The 24,870-nt window shown below is 43.8% G+C and overlaps 1 protein-coding gene across 2 annotated transcripts; it reads right to left on the minus strand.

The window, feature by feature from the left end:
* Positions 1–14,527: 14,527 nt before the first annotated feature.
* Positions 14,528–24,154, minus strand: gata2a (GATA binding protein 2a). 2 transcript variants are annotated; one of them, XM_084705708.1, is made up of 6 exons: positions 23,997–24,154; positions 23,435–23,851; positions 22,047–22,622; positions 18,901–19,046; positions 16,293–16,418; positions 14,528–15,670 (listed from the first exon to the last, which is right to left on the minus strand). In XM_084705708.1, exons 2-6 carry the CDS (start codon positions 23,658–23,660, stop codon positions 15,371–15,373), a joined length of 1,374 nt encoding a protein of 457 aa, XP_084561834.1. In that variant the 5' UTR covers positions 23,661–23,851; positions 23,997–24,154; the 3' UTR covers positions 14,528–15,370. The 2 variants fall into 2 exon arrangements, with proteins under 2 accessions (XP_084561834.1, XP_084561835.1); XM_084705709.1 differs by lacking the exons at positions 23,435–23,851; positions 23,997–24,154 and adding an exon at positions 22,702–22,906.
* Positions 24,155–24,870: the final 716 nt, after the last annotated feature.

A 24,870-nucleotide genomic window follows, 5' to 3' on the forward strand; every position in this document is an offset into this window, starting at 1 on the left:
CTTGGCAACCAGCTCTACAAAATATCCAGGGCCTTAAAAGGTGGGTCGAGGTCTAGGAAAAGGCAATGAGAAACAGTGAGAGATTGACAGGCCTGATGGACAGAACCACGCTCTGAATAGTAGCTGTAGTGTGACGTGTGTGTGTGTGTGTGTGTGTTTGTGTACATGCAGGATGTGTGTGTGTGTGTGTGTGTATTACCTCATTCCCCATGGGTCCAGTGCCCATCCCAATAATCCATTGGGAGAGGGTGGACAGGGGGGACTTTGTATTTGCAAGTGAGGGTGTGTATGTTTTTCTCTGTGTGTGTGTATGTGGGTGTGTGTGAGAGAGACAGAGAGAGTCATAGAGAATTACATGTAGAAATGTCATTTCCCTTTCCCCAGGGCTCTCTGACCCAGCAATGGCTGCGCATAAACAGTTAAGGCTACTGAGTGAGAAAATCAGAAGCAGACCAGGGTAGTGGACATACAGAGAGCCAGGCCGCACTCTCGCTCCCAGCCCTCAGCCCTTCCCAGCCGAGTCCATCCGGATAAGTGTGAATGTATTTGTTTCGTCATTTGCCTAGCGTGTTTAAGGTCCAGCTTCACTGATTGGCTGTAAGGTCCAGCTTCACTGATTGGCTGTAAGGTCTAGCTTCACTGATTGGCTGTAAGGTCCAGCTTCACTGATTGTCTGTGTGATGTATTTGTTTTGTTTGTTTAGAGAACCTGCTGATCACTATGCATTGTTTTCCCTCCCTCTTGTTGGGTAGGCCTCCCTCTTTTGACTGGTGCTTCCCCCCTCTTGCAGACTATGACTCTGTCTTATGATTGGCGCTCCCTCCCTCTCATTAAGTACAACTCCCTATTTTGACTCTCCTCCCTTATTCATGCACACAGCTAATAGGGTCCATTACACTTGGCTCCCCGGGGCAACTAAAAACCTCATTTAGCATGGCCTTCTCAGCCAAGACGGGAAACGCCAGACCCCCTCCTCCTAACCGGATTAGGACCCGGCCAACGGATGGGCCCCAGGACAGGACTCCCTGGTCCAGCCACTTAAGACCACTCCACACCCCTGGAACCTTAGGGGACGGAGGGAGGCACAGAACCACTTGAACAATGTTTCCTGATTTAACTTTTGAGTGGGTGACATATTGGTTAGTTTATTTGTTTCTGCTACTTTAAGCTGTATGCAGCAATACTTTCTTTGTCATTGTCTAAAATTGCCTGCTTACGCACAGACAAATTTTAACCAATCTTCTCTGGTCTTGAAAAATGTTTATTTTTCAATGCAACCTCAATTATGGTCTGCTGCTGTCTGAACAAGCCAGCACAAGCACTGCAAGTTCAACTATTAACCCACAAAGATTCCTGTAAACTGTGTAGCTCTGAGTTGTAACAATGTTTTTTTTAGTGTATACAGTCTCTCTCTCCCTCTTCATCCTATTCCCTCTCCTTTCTCTCCTCTCTCTCCATTCTCTTCTCCTTTCTGGTTGTCGATTACATGACTGACTGCCCAAAATCAGAGGAAAGGTGAGGTTCAAAGGGCCCAGTTGAAGTTTTCAGACGTTTTTCACATGTGATTTACATCTCTGCTCAAAGTAGGCAAAGACACATTGTGCTCAGTCCAACACTTCTCCACAACGTCTTTTCTCGCCTTAATACAGTCATGTGACCAGTATAGTCATGTGACCAGTCATTTGTTTTCTTATTCATTCTATTAATCTCTTTTGTGGGGTTTGCTTTGTGATGCAATATCAATGTTTTGACATGTTCAATTTGCAAAAAGATGTCCTTTTGTCTTCACTTCGCTTTGAGCAAGCCTTGTACATTGGGTGGGAGAACCCAGCAATAAAAAATTACAAAGGAATATGAGGTAGATCAAGAAGGTATAAAAATATGATAGGGATATAGATTCAAACACTAAGGAAGAGACAGTAAGATGATGTTTGGTTTTGGGGGACCAGACAGCGGCCGAGATGAGAGGATTTTCCACAGGGATCACAGAGTAGAGGATACCAAGAAAGAGAGATGGAAAGGGAGGGAGGGAAGGATGACACATTTTAGTTTAGCACTAACAGTAACGTTGTTTGATGTTGCTGGGGCAGTAATTCACACAACTATAAAATAAAACACTGTTTCATCTCCTCTCCCTCCTTTTTCCTTTTAGCTCGCTCCCTAAATCTATCTCCCAGTGTGCAGTGTTCACTCTTTCAGAGGTCAACAGAGACCCAGAACATCTCGCTGGCACAGAAGTTGTTCCAGCTTGTTAGCCCTCACCAGTCCTATCAAACATGAACATTATAACACGTAAAGCAGAAATTCTCCAATCTCTTTGTGGCAAACATTTCTGTAAATACAGCCCGCCTTTTGCTTCCTGTTCAGTGTGTAGGTACATCTAAAAATATAAAACCAAGTTCTTAAGAAGGCACTTGTGCAACACATGCATTTCTTTAAAAATGGACTGGTGGTGAATCCACAGTTATCTCCTCTCTCTCTAATGAATCATTGGTCAATTTGAATCTTTCAAAAATACACACAATCTAAGCCAGTAGACCCCAGCCTTCTCTGGACTGACTCTACTGAGTACCGTTACAAACAATCCCCCTGGGGAAGGAGGGTCACTGCACAGGGGAAAGAGACAGCGGGAGGGGCAGAAGGATAGAGAAAATGAAAGAGAGTGGGGAGGGGTTGGGGGTTTTGATATATGTGGAGATTAGGAGACTGGGGGAATGAGTGGATGACAAAAGGAGGGAGAGGTACCAAGGGAGGTATAGATCTGTTATGGTTAAACCGTAATTAAGAGGGACAAACCGCCAGCTGTAGTGGAGAGCAGAGTGTAACTGCATTAGTACCTGTGGCTCAGCCCGTTAGGATCAATAAGTCTCCATTCACATCAGCTCAGACAGGAGCTGTCCAGCCCTGAGTGCTGACTCTCTCTCTCCATCGCTCTGAGGGAGGCTGGAGGCAGAGATATCTTGGTTATTCAACAGGCTCACCCCCTCTCCCACTCAGCCAGTGAGTGGGACACGCCAGCTTCGACTCAGCTGGGTAAAACCAGCAGAGCAGAAGTTTGAGCTTGTGCTTCGCTGGACTCGTAAGGCTCCGTGACACGACGAGGATGAGAGAAGTGGAAGGAGGCCGGGGAAAGATAGACAGTGGTCACAGACGAAAGTGGGGTAAGAGCCCATGTTGGGGAGATGACAGGCAGAGGCAGGAGGACTGATAACCTTGCTGGTATAAAAGCTTCCTAAGAAGCATAATCAGGCTGTCCAATTACACTGACAAGCTCCTGTCCCCTGCCCCAGAGCCTGATGTTCCTACGATAAACACCATTATTAATTAAAGTGGCCAATTGAATCTGTGTCTGATGGACGAGCTACAGGACGATTAGCTCATCCTGGGGTACCTTCCTCCTGATGGAATCTGCTGCGAATGAGTCAGCACACCTGCAAAGTCATACACACCACCACACACAGGCACACACGCCTGCTCACTCTCAGGTCTGGACTGGGACTGGCAAACAGCCTGGGACTTTGAAACGCAGACCGGCCCACGACCGTCTATTATTATTCTATACGATATTTTTTTTTGCATTATGCTGCAGCTGTTTGTCTCCCCACGGCCAATCCAACCCTGCTCACACACACACACGCGTACACACATCGTACTCCAGCAGATCCATACATCAGCATGCACACACAAGCCAACACAGGGTTATACGAGAAACATAACAGTTCAAGAAGCTTAAAGTATTATTATTTACAATCATCCAATCAATGGAAATGCATGGTGCTGCTTAGGCTGGGGAGGCGGTCTCGATGATTCACCAGGGGAATGTTTGAGGCTGGGGGTGCAGGGGTGTCTGTATGGGTGGTGGGCCGTGTAGAGACATGGCTTGGCTTGGCTTGGCTGGGATGTCCCCCTGGGGAGACATGAAGGATCTGATACGGCAGTGTTCCCAGATCAGGGCCATATTGACGGCTCAGTGCCCGGAGAAGAGTGATGAGCTTGAGATGGACAGAGAGGCCTCTGGGAACGTCAACGCCCCCAAAACATTGGGGTGACCCTGATGTCACTGATTGCTTGATTGAAGCTTAATTCTCCTTTAGGTTAATGGGTATGTGATTAGCATTGTGGGCTCCTTTCGGCACAATTGGAGGGGTGCAGTGGGACTTAACCGGTCTGGGCGGGGCAGGGCAGGGCAGGGCTGGGCGGGGCAGGGATAAGTTGGATGTCTTGGCTTCATGGGTCCTAGCTGTACTGTTGTGAAATGATATTGGCCCATTTTGAGGAGATTAAATCAGGAATCTCCTGGGACCCACTCCTGGGACCCACAAACATGGACAGGCTGTGGCAATCAATTAGTGTGAGATAGAACCAGCATCCATTCTCACAAACACTTACATGACCTCACACCAAAACACCAGCAGGGAAGTCACAGGGGAAGGATGGCAGGTCAAACACCTCTATAACTATGAGAAATAAAACTCTGATCTTTCCCACAAGACGTGGAGACAATCTACAGTCACCGGAATCATTCAACAGCACATGGTTTTCACCTGAGACTTTGGCTCCCTAATGTTGGCGTTTGGTTGTTTTCAGCAATTTTATGGGTCACAGGACCATACTGAATACTTATGTTTTTGATGGCGTGTAATGTTTTGATTTTGTTTGCTGAGAGAGTATTGCCCCGGGTGGTATGCAGCCTCTCTTTTCTCTATTGGTTGAGCAGAATGCAGTGTCAGCTGGAAAGAGGCCACAGAAGGGTCTTTGAGGAGATGTCTTTTGCCTGCCAGTGTAATAATGTTGCTGCAGACACTGTCTGTATTATTCCTCTAGCCTGCAGACAACCTTTCACATTCTGTTAGTGGATAAGGAATAGAGTCTCCACGTCTCTGTCACACAGATACACGCACACACATACATACACACAATTATACACACATGCTCACGCTCCTTATAACCGTGACCTGACCTATTAACCCAATGCACACCAACTGTGTACTTGCAGACATACACACGCATTCACACCCGAGTACCCTCCCTCTTAACACACGTAAACGCACACATACACGAACGCACGCACACACGCTCAAATGCATACACATACACACACATACACACACACACTTGTTGGTCAGACAGACTAACTGGCTCTCAGGCTAATTGAGTTGGGTGTGTGGCCCTGTGTGGCCCCAGTCTGACCCTCTGTAGCCAGGGACGCCACTGAGCCCTGGCTTTGATACATTTGATACGGTTTAAGTGTGGAATGAGGACCTAAGCCTGTTTACATTTGAACTGGATTAGCTTTGGGGTGACAGTGCAGTAACAAGAGTGAGAGAGTGAAATGGAGAGACGGAGCAAAAGACAAAAAGAGCTGCAGGGAAAGTCTTCATAAAGACATGAAGCAACCATGTAACGGGCTGGCTGGCCTTTCCCATACTGTTTCTGGCTTGTATGCAGCTACTTTGGAGTGTCATAGGGAACAAAGTGACTCTTCCATTGTATTTCGCTGGATGCATTGTTTGTGTATGTGTGCGTGTGTCAGTCTGTGTATGTATGTGTGGTTTGCTTGAACCTGTGTATGCATGCTTTTGTGTTTTCACAGTCCTGGATGCTAATTTAGTTGGTAATACTGTTTATACTGGGTATCAATGTGCTACTATTAGTTAAATGGGTCCCAGCACATTACTATAATAGAGAGACTGAAAAGAAAGGTAACATGATCTCTCTCTCTCTCTCTCTCTCTCTCTCTCTCTTTCTCTTTCTCTTTCTCTCTCTCTCTCTCTCTCTCTCTCTCTCTCTCTCTCTCTCTCTCTCTCTCTTGCTCTTTCTTACTCTTTCTCTTTCTTTCTTTCTTTCTCTCTCTTTCTTTTTCCTCCATCTCTCAATCCACATTTAACTCTCCTCGCCTTCTCTCTCCCCCCCCCCCCCTCCCATTCCTTTGGGAGGTAATGATTTGATGTTGCTAATGGCTTCCTAAATTTTGTGGAAAGGGCAGAACCAGCAACGTCTAGGGTTTCAGATGTTGGAGGTCGGCCAGACATGGAGGTGGGTATCAGAAAGGAGAAGGGGGGCGGAGGAAAGGGATAGGTATAGAGTAGAGCAACATAACCTTAAGATTGTGTTGCCTGTACACTCAACAAATGTATACCAATGAGCATACAACCATATCCATAACGTATCCAATAGACCATAAATCCATACGTCATAACACATTTCCACATAAAGCATCAGCTTTTATGATGACATTGTCAGAGACAATACAAACTGAATCCTGGAGAGACCAGAATGAAAGGGATCTATTCATTTTCATAACTAACACAAGTTAACGAAACAAACCAAAAAATCCCACTTCAGGCTCTCTGTGTGAGCGGTGTTGTTCTCCAACGTTGTGCTGACATGGAGCCCTCAGGTCCCCGGCCAGCCTGACATGTAGACGGACCGACACACTGCTCTCTGATGCACCACTATAATGGATTGTATTGTTGGAGTTCCCATGGCCACCCCGAGATAAAAGAGCTAACCCGTTCAATTGATTTGAGTCAGAACATAAGCTTGATATTTGTGAGTTTGTACATATTTTACTTGTGCTTTATCAGTGTGTGTGTGTGTTTGTGTGTGTTTGTGCGTGTGTGTTTGTTCGTGTGTGTTTGTGCGTGTGTTTGCGTGTTTGTCACATGATGCCCTGTGGCAACCCTTAACTAACCGTGTAGGCGCCAGTGGGAGGGGGGTCTGGGGGTGGGAGACGGGCACGAGAATATGGAGGGGGGGGGGGGGAGGGGGTAAGTTGCTGGCTGACTCCTGTCACATGATGGGCCAGATTTTGAAGCCAAGTTCCATTCATATAACACAGTATTAATAGTGATGACACATGACCTGGCTGGTGTTGTGCAAGTCCAGTTCTTCAGGAGACACAACCATCTCTCCTCTGCTGTTACCTAAAAACATGAACCCACTCACACTCAATGCACTTTCTGACACAATTTATTACTCATGTAATAAACTGTGAAACCCATTGGAACCTTTGGACAAACATTTAAACAGCAGATAATACTTAAACATTTCTCACAATGCGATCTACAATTCACCATGAAACTATTTTTTTCCCCAGAAGCTACATTAGTGAGTTTGGTGATCTCTATTACACGGCGTGGCAATGCTGTCGTCTGTAATGCTCCCAATCCATTAATCATAATGTGTGTGTGTGCTGGTGTGTGTGAATGAGGCATATGTGGTGTGAGTGAATGTGAGTGAGAGTGTACTGGTCCGAGGTGGCAGCGTTTACTCAGCGCTGGATGGATGATTGGCCCCAGGCCTAGGACAGGGGCTGTGAGGAGGCTCTGTGAAATGATCCTGACAGTGGGTGGCCACTGTCGCATGCTTGTTTGTGTGCGTGTGTGTTTGTGTGTGGTCTTGTTTAACTACTCTTGTAGAGACCAAAAGTACCCTTAAGGATGGTAAACTAAAGAAAATCAGGCCCCCACAATTTCAAGTATTATTTTATGAGGTTTTAGGGAGTTGAGGGGTTAAGGTTAGGTTAGGTTAGAATTACGTTGAGGGTTTCGTTTAGGGTTAGGGTTAGGGGTTCGAGATAACACGATTTTGAATGAGAGTTAATTATCTGTAATTTCTGGGATGATAAAATAAATGTTTTTTGTGTGTGTTTGTTGTCTACATGTGTGTATGCATGTATTTCTGGAAGTATTTTGGCGTGAATTAATTTTGAGGTGTGCAGGTGTGTTGTTCATGAAACACATTTGATCAGAAATGACCACTGGCTTCTATAAGCCAGGTTCTTTACCTCCATCCTCACCTCCAGAAGCCTAGAGACAAGCAGACACAAAGGTCAATTGTTCTGCTCCTCTTCCTGCCCTTGAATTGGCTCCAGCTGTAGTGGCTGAGAGTGGATGGAAGTAGATCTGTCCACATCTCCCCCCTTCTAAAAACAGTGGAGAGAGAGAGAAAGAGAGAGAGAGACAGAGAGAGAGAGAGAGAGAGAGAGAGAGAGAGAGAGAGAGAGAGAGACAGAGAGAGACAGACAGACAGACAGACAAACAGACAGACAGACAGACAGACAGTGGGATATAGAGAAGTACAGTGACAGAGACAGGACACAATGTGTGTGTGAACAATATGTATGTGTGTCTGTGTGTGTGGGGAGGGTACAAGTTAGGTGGAAGGGAAATGAATAAGGAAAATGCCTTCTTGACATCCTGTCCTATTTAACAGTCCTCACTCTTCCTTCTTCTCAGTTTCCCCTTTCCTTTTCAAGCTCTTGATCACTTCTCCCCTCTTGCTTGCATTCCTAACGCTTTTGTCATCTTGCCAAGGAAACTAATCAGAAAGCTCTCTCTCCCTGCACTCTTTTTCTTTGTTCATCTGGTTTCTCTCCTCTCTTTCTCTCTCTCCCTCTGTCTTTCTCACTTAATTCCCTTCTGGAAGCAACGTTTTCCCTGGAGTCTGCTATCCCTACACACTCCTCCAGGGTTTCCATGACATTGGGGTGTCACACAAGGTACAAGGTGTTTTGAGAGATGTTCATGTGAAGCTGGCTTGTCTTCAGCAGTGGAACACCTTTCCTTGTATGGAGACACCTCACATCACAACCCTTTCTCCAAGTTTCAAATGAACCAAATTAAACTCCATTTCTGAAACCTAATTTGTGGCTCTGAAACAACCTGCTTATCATATTCCACCTACCTATGCTTGAAAGTTACCAGTTACCAATAATTAAATTAAGTCGTTTACATCACTGACTTTTAATTAATTTTCCTCTTTTGTTTTTTTGTCTGTTCTCCAATAGACCGTGGCAGAAGAGAAATGTTTTAATCTTGAGACAAAATTGAATAATTCAATCAGTAATTTTGGTCTTGTCTTTTTTCACATGGGTGATTAACTTTGCCACCAAACCAATGAGTGTTGTACTGCCTGGGTGTTCCACACTCTTATTAGGTGTGTGTGTGATTGTGGTCTGCTCATTTTTTACATCAATCAGTGGAAGGGAGGTAGAACTGTCAGAAAGGTTATTGTCCACAGACTAGATCACTAACAACTTTGCACAAAGATGCACATAAAGTACACCTTGTATCCTGGTCCACAGGAGATCTCAAAATTTAGGAGGGACGTGTGTGTGTCTGTGTGTCTGTGTGTCTGTGTGTGTGTCTGTGTGTATGTTACCAGTCCTGTGTGAGTAAAGGGAGTTTTCAAGGCCCCTCTTCTCTGAACCCCGGGTCTCTCCATGCTTTGTAACCTATAATGGCCTGACTGGCTCTGTACTGAGAGTGTCTTTCGTGCTGACTCTGTCCTCTTATCTGTCCAGATAGGCTTGTGATAGACACTCATACCCACACAGGCAGGAGCAGCAGGGGCCACATCCTCTTGATAGACAAGATGTAACGCGGTGTGGATGAAGACAGGGCCTTATCAGTCGCCATGGTGATGTCGATGATGGAATGATGACAATCTTCTCTGAGCCAGCTCATGCACCTAAACACAGACACACTTCCATATATAAAGGCATGAACATAGATTTATACAGTATTGTATATGCATTAATTATGTTAAACATGTACTTACAGTAAGTATTTGCTGCATTTGTTATGAATGACAACACTGTGTAAATGGAAAATGATGCACTATATGCAGACGCAAAAGACGAATGATGCATAACAAAATGTTTTCTCTTGTAAATAGTCGAAATGTCCACAATCAACTTATCATCGGGAAGAAACCACAGACGTCAGTTTATGGTGATGCTCTGTTTTTGACTCATCATGTTATTTTTTTCATATGTATTTTTGCACTTTCAACAAAATGTACTGATACATATCAAACGACACCGCCTGCTAAAGAGAGATAAGCCCCAGTTAGCTGCTGGAGTTGCAACATCCCACTGAGCGAATTTGAGTGCAAAACTCTATTCTACAGCCTTTCCTCAACAGATAGACCTGCTGGGGTTTGTGTGTGTGTGTCTGTGTGTGTTTCTGTGTGTGTGTGTTTGTGTGTGTGTGTGTGCGCGTCTGTTTGATAGCACCAACAATCTCATTAATACATCAGATCTCGGTGCAGTGGACAGTGGACTGGACGGGGGTTGGCGTGGGGGGGTATCTATCTGGGAAAGGGGCTACACCAGGTAACACCATAACACTTATGTTGAGGGTTCAGTAGGAGAGATCTTGAGGAGTCTCAGGACTCTGATGGACTGAGTTGGTCAGGGAATGTTGTCTAGGACCTCTCGTCTCATGTTTTAACGCTGCATTACTCTACATAACTTATTGTTGTAGGTAAGGAGGTACAGTATGTTTCTTGTTAAGAGTTCTGGGCTACAGAGTTCCTCTACTGCGTCATCATAACATTGGTTCTTTCTCCTTCCCAAAAATCAGATAAGGTGTGTTTACCAAGAGGTTGTTCGGGTGGTGAGGGCGGAGACAAAACAAACCAGAGCCGCCAACAAAGAATGACTAGTGTTGTCTAGGAATGCCCTCACCTGAGGAGAAGAATTTATGCACAGGTGGCACGCCAAGGACAACTGAAATGAGGCCTAACCAAATGGCTCCAAACTTGATGTCTCGTGGATGAGGGTGAATGACAAATCTAGATGTTTTGAATACTTTTCATGCATGAGAAGGGAGATTGCTCAAGGCTTGTGCTGCTGTCCTCCTTTATCCTTTCACCCCCAGTTTGGTTATCACTTCCTAGGCTCCAGGAGGACCATCCAGGGGTAAGCAGCTGGCTCCCGCTCCACAGGCCTCAGATGCAGCACTGGGCCAGGCTGCTAGAGACTCACCCCTCTCTGCCTGCTTTCTCCAGTTACCTGCTGGTGAAAGCTGGAGAGAGAGAGAGAGGATGTGAATACTGAGGGTGCAGAAGAGGACAACAGGTCCAGACGCCCACTCCCCTGAGCCCTCCCCAAGCATTAGTACAGTACTTGCCCCCTGGTTTGAAAATGGGAGCCTTGGATGAATGGGCTCGTTTGTCCACAGACAGTGGGGATGAATTTGTCTGCCTTACAGAGGAACAGCAGGGCCTCAACAAGGCCTGAACGATGCCTGAATGGTACCTGAATACTACCTGTCCCAGGTGAACACTGTGAATGCTGTCTTTCCCAGGTGGGCTGGGGCCTGACCTAATTTTCTCTGGGATCAAGGCGAGGGTGCGGTGTCCTGCTTGTCCTCGTCCAGAGACACCCGTTGCCACCTGGATGACATTACCCGCTCTAGCTGGGTATGCATGAATTGAGCCGAATGAAAACGGTTGGATGACTGATCCCAATTCTTAATAGTCTTAATAGTCTGAATTGAAGCAAGTTCGTGTGATTAAAGAGCTAGAATAACGTTAGGTTTTCCAGACTCATTTGAACAGGGATTGTGATAAAACAGAATGATCCACGCATTTTAGCAGAGCAATGACATCTTCATCTGCACTGTGTGGGTTTTTTGATCTGCAAAAGAGTGTTTGAGAGGATGATCATCGGGGAGTACAACACACAGGCTACAAAGCGTTGAATTTCAATGCACTCATCAACGCCTCACTTTACAAGTTTTTAGTCTACTCTGTTTAAAAACCACAACATGTAGCAATTGTTGAACCCCTACACAAACCACTAATGAATTATGCGAAACACTTTCTTTCAGTTCCTTCTTTCACTTCTCTGCTTCCATTTACAGTGCTGTATGCACACTAATTTAATGCAAAAGCATTACTGTGTAGCTTTATATTTATACCCCAGTTCTCGTCAATCGTTTCTGCCCATCTACAGTATGTCAGATTTTTAGCCTCAATTGGTCTTAATAATACTGTGTAAGTATTTCCTGTTTGAACTTTTCACTTCCTGTTTTTCTTTTTTTCATTGGTGCTTGGAAAAATTAGGGCGCAGCCATGCTTGAAGTGCAGCTGTAACCATAGGCCTGTTAAAAGTGGGTCTAATGGTAAAGAAGAATGAGGGCCGGGAGGGGGGCCGGCTCTGAGGGGGGAATCTGACAAAAAGCCTGTGGTATGCAGAAGATAGTTAAACGTTTGGATGACTGATTTGTGACTAATAGTAAAATGTGCTGGATCTGATTGGTCACAATCTTGTTTTCAGGGTTATTTTACAAAAACTCAATGCTGTACATTCCACCAAAGTTTGATATACACACTGATGAGGAACTGCTGAGGGTATTTGTGTATTTGGGGACGTTCTGTTTCATAGGGATGATGACAACACCCCAGGCCTTAATTGTCTAGGGACAGTCTTTCTATGAATCCTCCCAGAGAGAGGAAGTTTACCTATGAGCTAAGATCACATATCTAAACGATGACTTGATGTGGAACCTGGTTTTAACTTGCTTTAAACAGCCACAGATATGGACAAGGGTATACATAGACACAGGGATACCATTTATTTAGGAACATGAACAGCATACGGTATGGTACATTCAGTAGGCTACATGCCAAGAAATCTGTCTTTGTGAATTATGCTGAACTTCCTTTCATCCTTCATGTCTGTCTCTTTCTAACCCCACTTTGAGACGGGAGGATCTTGGTAACTTCTGATTTTGCTAATTCAATTTGATGAAAAAACAAATACATGAAGGGAGTGAGAGATGAGGAAAGAGTGGGAGTGGGCGGTATGGAGAGGGGAGAAAAATAAAAAAGAAAGGATGACAGTGTTATGGAGAGTGGGGAGGGAGAGATGGTACATGAAGTCCAGGGTTTAGGATTCATAAACCTTCAAGGTCTTTTCATCTCCTGAATACAGCTATGGTTTATGACCTTTCTTGTAACATTCAGTAATATAATTTTTCATGGTTGCATATTTTGTCCCTTAATGTGTCATACAACATGTATGTGATCAGTGGAAGTTATAACAATTTTTGTCAAGTGTCACGTGGTTCCATTCTGGCAAAAGCATCTCCATCCTTAATAACAATAATGTGACACATAGCCAGTCCATTAGATGGACCTGAGGCAGAGCTAGCTCTGAGCATCTCTAAGTGGGTAGCAGCAGCTATAAGTCCCTCTCCCTCTGAGTGAACCAGAGTGTCTCTCTCCCTGTCTCGGCTCCCAGGCACTAGCAGGCTGCTGTATTCTTTTTGGGAGGTCTCCTCCTTCCTAGTGGCGGGCCTGGTAGAGGGCTGGCCCCTCTTAGGCTCTGGGAGCCACGCCAAGCAGAGCCATGCAGCAGTGAGTCCACGGTGGCCTAGTCGAGAACCGTGAACTCTCAGTACTGACACTCGAACGCACTGCTTGTGGCATGCAGCAAAGGATCATTCTGATTGAAAATTGACAAGCATTGGCTGAAGTGAATTTCTCAGTGAATGTCATTTTGGAGGATTTGAAATTAGGCAATCCCTTGTTGTGATTTGAACACGGGTTATTTTTCCGAAATGCTTTGCTAGTGCTGTAGTATCATGTTCACTGATATAAATTCACTGATGCAGAGCTGTTTTTTTGCTTTAGACAAACAAATCAACCTCCTGAGAAAACATCTATCGTATTGCCAGGGACTGTTTTGATCTGTAGACAAATAAGGCACTGGGAATAAGGAGGAGTTGTAGTTCTGATCTGGGTTATTGTTGTGTAAGGGCTATGATGATGACCTTAAACTGGCCTGAATTGGCCAGACTTACAGAGCTGACTCTGCTGATGGTGTCCTCAGGTCCTTCAATTTACCTAATGGGAGAATGAGAGAGAAGGAAAAAGAAAGAGAGAGCGAGAGAGCTGTTTCCTGCAGCCTTCAGCTGTGAGCACATCTGTGTGTGAGGGGTCCAAACAGCCCCCCACGTGTTTGCTCATGGGTTGCCTGATTGCCTTTCCTTCCTCTTTTCTCTGCCACTAAAGACCTGCTGTCCTTCCTCTCACTCCCATCGCCACAGCCCTGAGAGGGGCATTCTGGAAGAGGCAGGGCAGAGGGACGGGAGGAATGGGAAAGGCTGCAAGGGACGGATAAATTAAGTTAAAATAAATGTTACGCTAATGTGTCCAGTACAGATGTGCTTGCGTATGTATGAGAGGAGGGATGTAACAAGATAAGAACTGTAGTGTGTGCACTTGGAGAAGTGTCATTGTCTCTAGTCATGTCTATGCTTGTGTGCTTGTATGCATGTGGATGGATGTGTGTGTGTGTGTGTGCGTGTGCGTGTGTGTGTATGCATGTGTGACGTCAGGGCCCTCTGTTCACCCCGACTTTGGAGCCTACTGTCTGGGTCAGAGTGGTGTACCCTGAGGACTAGGCTCCACAAAGAGGCCTTCTACAAACACCACATCACACAGGGGAGGAGCTGAAACAAAACCATTTCTACACTTTTGAGATCACAGAGCTGGATTCATTACATCTGATATCAGTGACATTTAGATTCAAGAATAGAGTATTCTTCATTTAAGGTTGAACTTATGTGCGATCATGCATGTGTGTGTGTGTGTGTGTGTGTGTGTGTGTGTTAGAGCATCTTGCATTGAAAGATTTTAAATAATTTTGAACTGAACTATGACAAGTTTGCATGAGTTTTGCGTTGATTTGGTATATAATATATATATTTTGGTGACACAGATACATTAATTAATTTAGTATTAAACTTTATTTCTTTTATTTTATGAGATGGAAAAAATGATAAAAACGTACAGCTCAGGAACAACTTGTCTAAGATAGGTCAGTTTTTTCTGTTATGTAATAACAATGACATTAAAATCAATGTGTCTTTGAAGAAAGCAAAACAGTGAAAATAAGTTATCATAATAATTATAACATCAATTATAACAACAATAATAGCAATTAAGCATTTATAAACATTCTATTTCCTTGTGTCATTTTTCCATCAAAGTCCATTAAAAACAGGTCACCAGGTTCTAGGGGTTTTATCCAGCATGTGGTTGGGCCCACGGTGGGTGGTTGGGCCCAGACGTCTTGATCGGCCACAACACCACACACTCTGTCCACAGCAGCCATAGATGGAGGCAGGGAGGAGAAGAGAGAGGCAGGGAGGATAGGGGGGTCTCAGTACAATTTGGAGGTCTAGGAGGTGAAAGCAGTGGTTGTGGAACCTCTTGTAGTCTTCTCTGTCACAGGATGGTGGACACAGGGGTACCAAAGTGACAAAGTACAAAAAAGGCCAAACAACTATGAGTGTCCCCATTCACGCCCATCAGGCTGAGACACCAAGACCCTCGAGGTGAGAAACTCTCACTTTATCACCTCTCTCTTGACAGAGACGTGATAAAGTTGTTGTCCTTTTCTAAATTCTCTCAACAAGGTCATGTGAGACAGAAAAGTCTTCTTATCGCAGTCTTTCCACATGAAGCCGCGCATAAGGCATCCCAGCTCCTGCCCCGTGGAGATCTGACACTGGTGGAGATGCTGGTGAAGGGCCTGTGACAAGGGAGGGAGGGAGGCTCTGGGTGAGCTTCAGTGGGGTTCAGCCCAGGCTGGCGACCGACTTGTGTGGTGGGGGTGGGCAAAGGAGGGATGGATGGGCGTGGGTGTGGGCAGCATGTGTCCAGAATGGCTGAAGGGGGTAAGGTGGCTCATATGGGTCATGTGACTAGCCAAGCCAGGGGGACCACCGAAGGGTGAAGACTTGTCGTGCATGCATTTTGAAAGCTCATCAAAACCATCTCCAGCCCGCTTGCTTCTCTTAGACTTGCTGGACATCTTGCGGTTGCGGGTCTGAATACCCTCCTTCTTCATGGTCAGAGGCCTGTTAACCTGGAGAAAGCAGAGGAGCTGAGCTATTACCCACAGGGAAACCAAACAGACATGTAGTTCATGAGTATGCAACGTCTTGGTGCATTCTAGCATTTAGCATTCTCATTCTTGTTTTTCGTTTTCATTTATATATTCAACACAAAATAATACAACCCAAATTCACATCAACAATTGAACTGTAACTCACTTAGCTCTATTATAATGCTTAACAAGTCAAAGAAAATATAATGAATTTAAATCTAGAAAAACAAAAGTCTCAACAAACGTCTAATCCACTCTTGTGTGATTTGTGTGACTGCTTTGTCTCGTTTCAAATAAACTGTTACCATCAAGGCGATGAGCCACGCTGAACCAGAAAGGTCTTTCAGACTAGTTCGCATCAGTGTAACTGACGCTTTTGCACTAAATGACAGTCCCACCCTCCATCGTCTCCCGGGAGTAACGCCCACCATTGAAACAAAGATGCATTAATAATAAGAAAAAACGACTGGCTATTCTGCTTGACGGGGAAATCTGGCTCCTCACTCCCGGTCTCTCTCCCTCTGTCCTAAATCGATGCAAGCTGTCCGCCCACTTGACCAGCTCGACCCGCAGATTCTAACGACGCTGTTGAGCTACTTACGTTATGCAGTTTGTAGTAGAGCCCGCAGGCGTTGCACACCGGGTCGCCATTGCCGTTGCGCCTCCAAAGAGTGGTGGTGGTTGTCTGACAGTTAGCGCAGCAGGTGCCAGCTCGTCTTGCAGCGGACTGGAAGAAACGCATTATGTTAAAACATTATGAATACATCTATTGAATTGTTTAGCTGAATTGGATCATTATGTTTGAGAAGGTCAACACAGTGAACTTGACATAAATACAATTGACATGAAAACCCATGACCGTCTAACCTAAGAAAATTGTCACATTGTAATGTCGTTAAGAAGTGGTACGTTTTTACTAATTTAAAAGTATTAAACCTGTTTTCACCATTTAAATTATTCAACACATTGTGTGTTATAGACTACCTTCTTAAGTAAATACTTTATTTTATTTGGTAAAATTATTTAGTCGTATATGTGTAAAATGGTTCCGGCGTGTGTCACAGTCCACTTTTCAAGGCTTTCCGCAAATAAAGCAGATCGAAACTAATAGTCCCAGTTACTCTTTAAATTACTTACTTTGCCTCTATTGATTCGATTGAATATATCATTGATATTTACAGGCTTACAACTTTCATTTTGTATACACTGTCTCTTAGCAGCCATTGCTGCCATAAGCTATTGCATTCAATTGAAATGCGTTTGATGGGTGACATTAATAGTTTATGTCGTCATTGCAGGATAATTGCCAAAGATCTTGAGAATCTCACGACCCCTGAATGTAGGCCTAGTGTCTTGTCTGCGCACAATCAAGCCACGTGTGACCATTACGGATCGATTTTTTACACAAACTAAGAAACGTTTAGGGTCTCGACGCAATAACCCTATTTTTCTATTTTAATCAATTTCAGGTTTATACAATTGCTTCATGGTCTTAGAAAAGCAATGATGCAGACTTCAGACATTTAACAGCAAAACAGACAACAAAAACACTCCGCATTCCGACACACATAGATTGTGCCACTGCCAACCGAGCATGACAAACAAGCGACCAAGAACATAAATCCATTTATTTTCCAATCCCCACTGCCGCCATCCCTTCCCCTCGCGCTCTCTCTCTCTCTCTCTCTCTCTCTCTCTCTCTCTCTCTCTCTCTCTCTCTCTCTCTCTCTCTCTCTCTCTCTCTCTCCCCCTCTCTCTCTCTCTCTCTCTCAGTTTCTCTCTCTCGCCACACATAACTGGGTCCTACAGTGTTGTGATAATCGCTTTACAGTACAGTATATGTCAACGTCTGGCCTGCCGGGGCCATACAAAATGCAGCGGGGTTTGTTGAAGGAGGAAACACCCGGGAGCCGAGCTTCCTTATCGGCCCCGGACAGATATCCGGATAGGAAACAACTGGATGCCCTTTGAACAGAACTCTGAAAACACTTCAGCTGAAAATGCAAAGCTGCAGCCACAGAACCCATGGAAAATGTTATGGACTTTGTTGGAGAACAAGGCTGAGCGAGTGGAGAAATGCGAGACTACGTGTTAATTCTCAACAAGATGCTAAATGACACCAAATCAGCCTATAAATCGAATAAGTTGTTCTAAAAAATCTTACACTCGAGGATATATTTTTACAGAGAACGTTTTCAATCCTATTGAGGGATCGGACTCCGATAAAACAGTGCCATTAATAGAATTATAAATTTGTCGTTTAATAGCCTAACATTTCAGAATGTTCTCAGGCCTATTAGGCGTATGCTTTACTTGCCTCATAATGTAGCCTATTCTTGACACTGCTTCAAAAGCTTTGAAATGATTAAATAGAATATAGGCCTAGTAATTTGTTTCAATTTCATTGAATATAGCCTACAATAAAGTGATTAATATGAATTTAGGATAGGATTGGTGTAGATTATGTTTCATGTATGATTAAAGGCTATGTCACGTAGCCTAATCTCATGGAAAGTTTGGATCGGCATACAAGTAAAGTGCCACACATTTGCTTAGGCCTATTTCATACGTAATTACATAAATTACGAAAATACATGCAGCTCAGGATCAAGCCAATCAGGATCAATATGTCATTACATTTAAGGGTGGGCTGCAAAATAAATTTCCATACACAGGGTAGCCTACCTAGCCAGCAATTTCAAATTATAGGACATATTTAAATCCTCCATCCCCATTTTAATTAAAATCTTTAAATGTGAGAATCTTCCAAAGAATCTTCAAAATCCATCTAGAATGTCAATGATACCTGAGTAAGACGTGTAAAACTTATTTTTTTTAAATGGTAGAGCCCAACCATGAAGTAAAACCTCCCAAATAATTAGGAGATCATTAGCATGGAGTCATAAAATGCTGAGCGTGTAGCAGTAGTTTGTTTATTCACTCAAGTCTACTGATAACTGAGCAGTATTGGGCATTGGTATCAGTGACAGTATCAGAAGTACCAGCAATAATGATAGCAGTAACAATGGCAATAGTAGCAGTATTGTCACAGGCTGTGCAGGGGATCACCAGGGGGTGAGAGGGACAAACAATTACAGGAAGATCATAGGGAAAATATAACTTTCCTGGAATTGTGCTGGCAGCATCTGCTTTGTGCTCATATTTAAGACCCTTTCTCAGATGTGGAGGTAGAGAGAGCTAAAACTCACCAGTCTGCGCTTGGGTTTGATGAGGGGTCGATTCTGACCATTCATCTTGTGATACAAGCCGCAGGCATTGCACAGGTAGTGTCCTGTCCCATCACGGCGCCATAGGGGTGTGGAGGTGGCTCCACAGTTAACGCATTCACGCCCCTCTGAGTAGAATTCAAGTGGAGGAAAGACAAAGGGACATTTATATAATTAAAAAGTTCAGACTCCATTGAAAGACACAGTATTTGATTCATGCATGCAAGACTAACGGGCTGATCTGATTAAAACTGCTGGGGCTTCAATTAACATGAAATAAATAGACCACACTTCGTTAGGAATGTAATATCAGTCAGCGCTCCCCTGTAGGGATGCGACACTGCACTTATGCGCACAGTACAGGTTTACAGGTGTGCTGGCCAAGAGCAATCCATATGACTGTCATTGGTGCTCCTCTGTGTGTGGCGGATCGCCATGGACACAGACACCTCTATGTAAACTGATCCAGGGTGGGAAGCCCAGAGGCTGCCAGAACGTGTCCAGAGGTGTCCAACGAGAGGAATGAGACACACCATCAAATTAGAGCTTCATAATTCATTAGCGAGATAGAAAACATGAGAGGAAGTGTGTGGTAGTAGTATTGAATGTTTACCAGGCCACACTGTGGTCTCTAACAAATATGTGGCCGTTATGTCGCTGATAAACTCATACTTTAGGTTGTTTTGCTTTAAAATTGCATCATGAATTGTCTTACAATACCTTCATATTGTAGGGGGTATTGTAAGACAGCCTACATTGTTGTTGTATATCTGTTGAGCTCCATTGTGACCACCACATTCAAGGCATAGACCTCTGTTGGGCACAAGGCGGTGTCTTTTTCACCTTTAAGCTTATTTAGACATTTTAAGTCAGGTGAAAATGGTGGGCGTTCCCACTTTGCCTATCCCAGGTTTCACTTAGTTAATATGCGCAGTCTCAAATGGGTTGTTGCGAAACAAACCAAAACAGCCTTGTTTAATTCATGTCTCCCTCTCCCCAGAGCCCATCCTTTCATTCCTATTATAATGTCAGCGACACCCATCGTCCCACCCTAACTTGAAAAAGGGATCAGGTTTGTACAAAGCCAATGTTCCGTTCTGATGTTCATGCTGAGGTCTGTAACTCGCCCCTCTGTCTCAGGAACGCCCTCTCTCTACCTCTTTATGGATGGCACTGTAGTAGCAATATCAGTGCAAAATCCTCTATAAGTTGCAAAAGCAGTGACTTTCATGTGTTGCGCTGTATTGTCCAGGAACATTTAAAGGTTTGAAGAGCCTTGCAGTGCCCACAAGGCTCATGAAGAGAGAAAGTCAGAAACACCCCCTTTTGAGAAAGAAGACTTGAATGTAAGCAAGTCAAGCTGGTTTGAGGTTAGTAAAACAGGAAACCACACAAGGTGTGCTGACTGCCCAAGTGTCATTGTGGCATTTTATACAACAATCAATTACAGCTAATGGCACTGGACTTTGAGGTCTGATAGATAAAAAGCTTGTTTCATGACAGGTATGACATTTATTTATTTTATAATTGAGGAAATGTTATTTAAATTAAACATACTCCCCTTGTTAAATAGAAAATCTATTGATTAGGAATATGCCTTTTTTTATTGCACTGAAAATCCACCTAAACAGGATGTTCTGATATGAATTGGATTAAATATTGCTTCTGTAACCCGATAGTTGGAAAGTCCGTTTTTGTATAACTTAATATTCTGACCAACCAGGCGTCAAACCCAAGCCACACTCTAAAATCATGGTTCTAAACTGAATCTACCATCACTAAAGGAGGACGTGTGAGATAAAAACGCACACACATATTTGCCAGGTCGAACTCATGGAGATGTAAATAAAACAACCTATGCTTTTTTTTGTTACACAATACGACATGTAATATTGATGACAGATCATCATTATATTTCTTTAACATTTATTATCTTAACATCAAGATATTTAAATACTTTAGTTGTTGCTTTGTTTTCTCTTATAAACAATGTTGGCAGATATCTTCTTGCTGGCCGTCAATTAGGTTACCTAATTTAAACCAAATGAAAAAACACTGAGAAATCATTATGAATATGCTGCTAACCATCTTATAAGGAAATTCTCTTTTTGTATTATTCAATATTATTGACAAGACCTACATTAGTACCAATAGTGCTGAAAAGTTATCCTTTCATATGGGGTAGTCTTCTCTGGGCTTGATTTCTTCTCGGCATTTCAGTGGGCTGGACCAAGGCCATACTTAAAAACACAAACAGCAGGGCTCTGTCGCCTGTGACGGTGCGTCCCGACGGTGCTTTGTTAGTATTGGGGCAAACAGCGGGCGGGGGTGGAGGTCGTGATTTGTTCGCTGAGAGGTATACAGGATATGGCAGGAGCCAGGGCGTCGTGACTCCTGCATTTTAAGCAATAAAGGCCATATTTGAAAGAAAACAAGCCTAAGCAGACAAGCAAAAGAAAAGCCTAGGTGAGAGTCCAAAGGCAGACTAAATGCCAGGGAATCACTGTAACTGAATGTATTAATGACAACAAATAGCCCATATAAAGACTCCCTCAAAAACATTAGAACCACACAGCTTCTGACTAGAAGTGTTTACATAAAATTCACTTGAATTTCCGTTTGAAAAATAGGTCCACACGCTACCTTTTATAAACATTTGCCTGATGTCTGAACAGTTAGTAGGCTATTGAATGTTATGTCGCATACAACTTTGACTTACTGTCCAATTTAAATGTAGGCTACAATTATTTTGACTGTTTAACTTTAATTATCCCTCCTGTTAAATGGTTGAATCATGTTGAATATTTGAGTTCGAAGCCTAATCGGTGACCCTGATTAGCCGTTTCATGTTAAATTCCCCCTAAATGATCCTTTTAAGTGGATGATGTTTACAAGTGGTGACGAATGCGATCTGACTGAGATAAGAGCAGCCAGGACTGGTTTGCCCGAAAGAAAAGCTGCGGGCAAATAAACCGACCTGTATGTGGCTAGATTGTTCAGACAATAGCGCTGTCCAATAAATGTAGGTATAGAGTGTTATTTTAAGTATATTGTACAACGTTGTGACATTAGAAATCAGTGAGTCTACGAATGAACTCCTTCTTTACAAACAGACATATGAAACTCACCTGAGCATGACCGGGCTTTGCTTTTACACTTCGGCGTAAAGCTGGACGAGGATCCACCTAGCAGGCTCCCGGGGTGGAAAAGACTGCCACCATACTCGTGTGGTGTTGGGAGAGGATATGCTGGGTATGTCGGGATAGGATGGTGAGTTGCTGGAGTTTGGGCATTCATCGAGACTAGGCTGCTGCGTAGGGGACTGCAGTTCTCCATTTTCATTCCATCCGTTAGAGTCACTTGGTACTTGATAGACTCTTTTTCATCCATTCGAGTTGAGGTGGAGATTGGAGATGTAGGGCCAGGGTCTGGAGATACGTCTTTGGGAGGCGTGGGAGGAAAACTGTAGAGGTGTGGGCTGGAGTGGGACGCTGGGGTGAGCGACGACACCGGGGCTGTGCTGGAGCTACTGCTGCAGGTATAGCCTGAAGTAGCAGGGTGCAGTCCAGGTTTGCCGAAGTGGCTGACCGCCCATGCGTTATGATGGTGGGCAGCAGTGAGAGCCGCTTTTCCAGGGTCCAGCCACGAAATGCCCGGGCTGTGGATGAGGTGTGGCCGACAAACTTGATTTCCAGAAAGTCGAGCTTGAAACAAAAAGTCAAAATGCGAATTAAGTTAAGCGGGCTCAAATTTGCCAATGCTTAAAATGCGATCAATTCTCACCTGTTGGTAAACACTCCAACCTAATTGACCTCGACATTAAATTCCAATACTGAAACAAATTTCTTTAAATATAAACGTTTACATCGATTTTTTTGGACAAAAAATATTTGTAAATTACAGGCCTTCTAGCAGATAAAAAACGTTGGAAGAATAAAATGCTCAATGAGAAAGAAGGCCGTTGCCGGCTATTTCTCGTCACTGCGCCTGTTCGACTAACAGACTAGAGATTGTTATTAGTAATTTTTCGGGTTTTATTTAGGCTGTATCCGGGAAGTGCCTCTCTCCCTCCCTCTTGAAACCCCTGCCCCAATAGAGAGGGGTTAAATGACATACTTCCCTTTCTCATGCTGTCATTTGCTAGAAATTCCTGGGCTACAACTAAAATGTAATGTTTAAGTATGGACAGACAATGCATTTATGGTTGAATATTTGGTTTTGGAAAACAGTCTAGGCCTATAATTAGCCTATAATTGTTTTCAATTCATTAGTGCTTGTAAAACTCGAGCATATCTAAACAAAGCTGCGACTAAAGGAACATGACTGAAAAGCTTGTATTTAGTTACCATGTGCCACGAAAACTGTAGGTTTCACCCACTCCATCAGTGTACACCCACTATGCACAATATCTAGTCGTAGCTCTAATGCTCTTCACTTCATAGAGGCCTGTGAAGCCTAGCCTACTATCTAAAACGCATCGTAAATTAATACGGAGAAAGAAGGCTACGCGTCTTACCATGTGCAGGACTGTACGTGACTCTGGCCCTAGAGTTGGTATAGTACGGATTTCCTTGAGAGTCCAAATGATTTAAAAACATGTCCACTTCGTCCTGGGGCAGCAGCGGCGCCATGGGCTCCATGTAGTTGTGGGTCAGGCCGTGGTGATGAGAGTCCGGGTGCTGACCGTTCAGCACGGCGTGGTGATGCGCCATCCACCGAGACTGGTCGGCTGCTACTTCCATGGTTCTATCTTCCTCAATATTCTAATCTCTGCTTCCAAAAAAATAAACACGTCTCCAAAAGGGCACGTTTCAGTCCAAAGAAGTCAGCCCAGTCAGTAGGCTACTGAGAAGAGTTTCGGTACTTTCACTGGCTCTCTCCTGCTGTTGTATTCGTTTCAGATACAGAGTCCGTGGATCGTACTCAATGACACCTACAACAGAAAAAAGGGTTAAAAATGTTTGCCCCACACTAGAAAATGTTGTTGACATTTAATCCACATAGCCTATAATTACCAGCGTAATGATTAGCCTATAGATGTCATGCATTTAGCCACGAGGAAATAGGCTATTACTTACAGTGCACGGAATCATCGTTGTAATTTTGTTGTCTGCTGGGTGAAAAAAAAATAGGAAAGGATAGTTTCCACTTAAATTTGGATCTACGATTGCGATCAGCTGTTCTACACTTCTACCTTTGAAACTCCTGCTCCGTGAGGTACTCAGGCATACGCTCATTAATGAAATGTGGCTGTACCCTGATGCGACTGGCGCCAGTATCCATATCTAGGGAGCCGGGGCGGAGCCGGGGTCCAGCAGTGACCTCCCGTACACCAATCACGGATCAGCATAGTTACAATTGGCTAGTGTGTCTCAGCTCTTTCAATTCCCACTTGAAACAGCTTTTTCCCGCATCGAAAAACTAAAAGACTTATCAATCAGCACTGTAATTTCTCTGGGTGCTTTTCTCTCACATGAAACTTACTGAATGAGCAATTGACTCTTAATAAAAACATATTTTAACACTTAAATAATTTGATGTACTATATGAGCTTCCAGCACACAGAAAAAACACTGTCATATGGTAAAGCTGACTATTAGCTTAATCGTTTTTTTCTCCTTTGGAGCATAATAGTTGTCAAATTAATAAACGATTCCGTTGGTAGTTTGCTCCATGATATGATATTCATGAATCCATGATGACGGCTTTGGTGTAGCAAGCCAAATAATTAAATGTGCTTTAAAAACATTCACTCCCAGAATTTATTGTAATATAAAGTTGTTGTGCAAATAAACACTGTTTCGAGCACCTCCATACAGACCTAATAGAGGCGTTTTATGGCTTTGAAAGTGGGGCTATTGTTATGAGCGCCTAATTGTCCTTAATTAGCAGTCACGACATTCTTCTCGAGAAAACAGTTTTAGTCTCAGACACAGAGCGATCAAACACATT

This window comes from Hypomesus nipponensis, chromosome 9 (assembly GCF_054491055.1).
Source record: "Hypomesus nipponensis isolate SF chromosome 9, ASM5449105v1, whole genome shotgun sequence".
In the NCBI taxonomy this organism is placed as follows: domain Eukaryota; kingdom Metazoa; phylum Chordata; class Actinopteri; order Osmeriformes; family Osmeridae; genus Hypomesus; species Hypomesus nipponensis.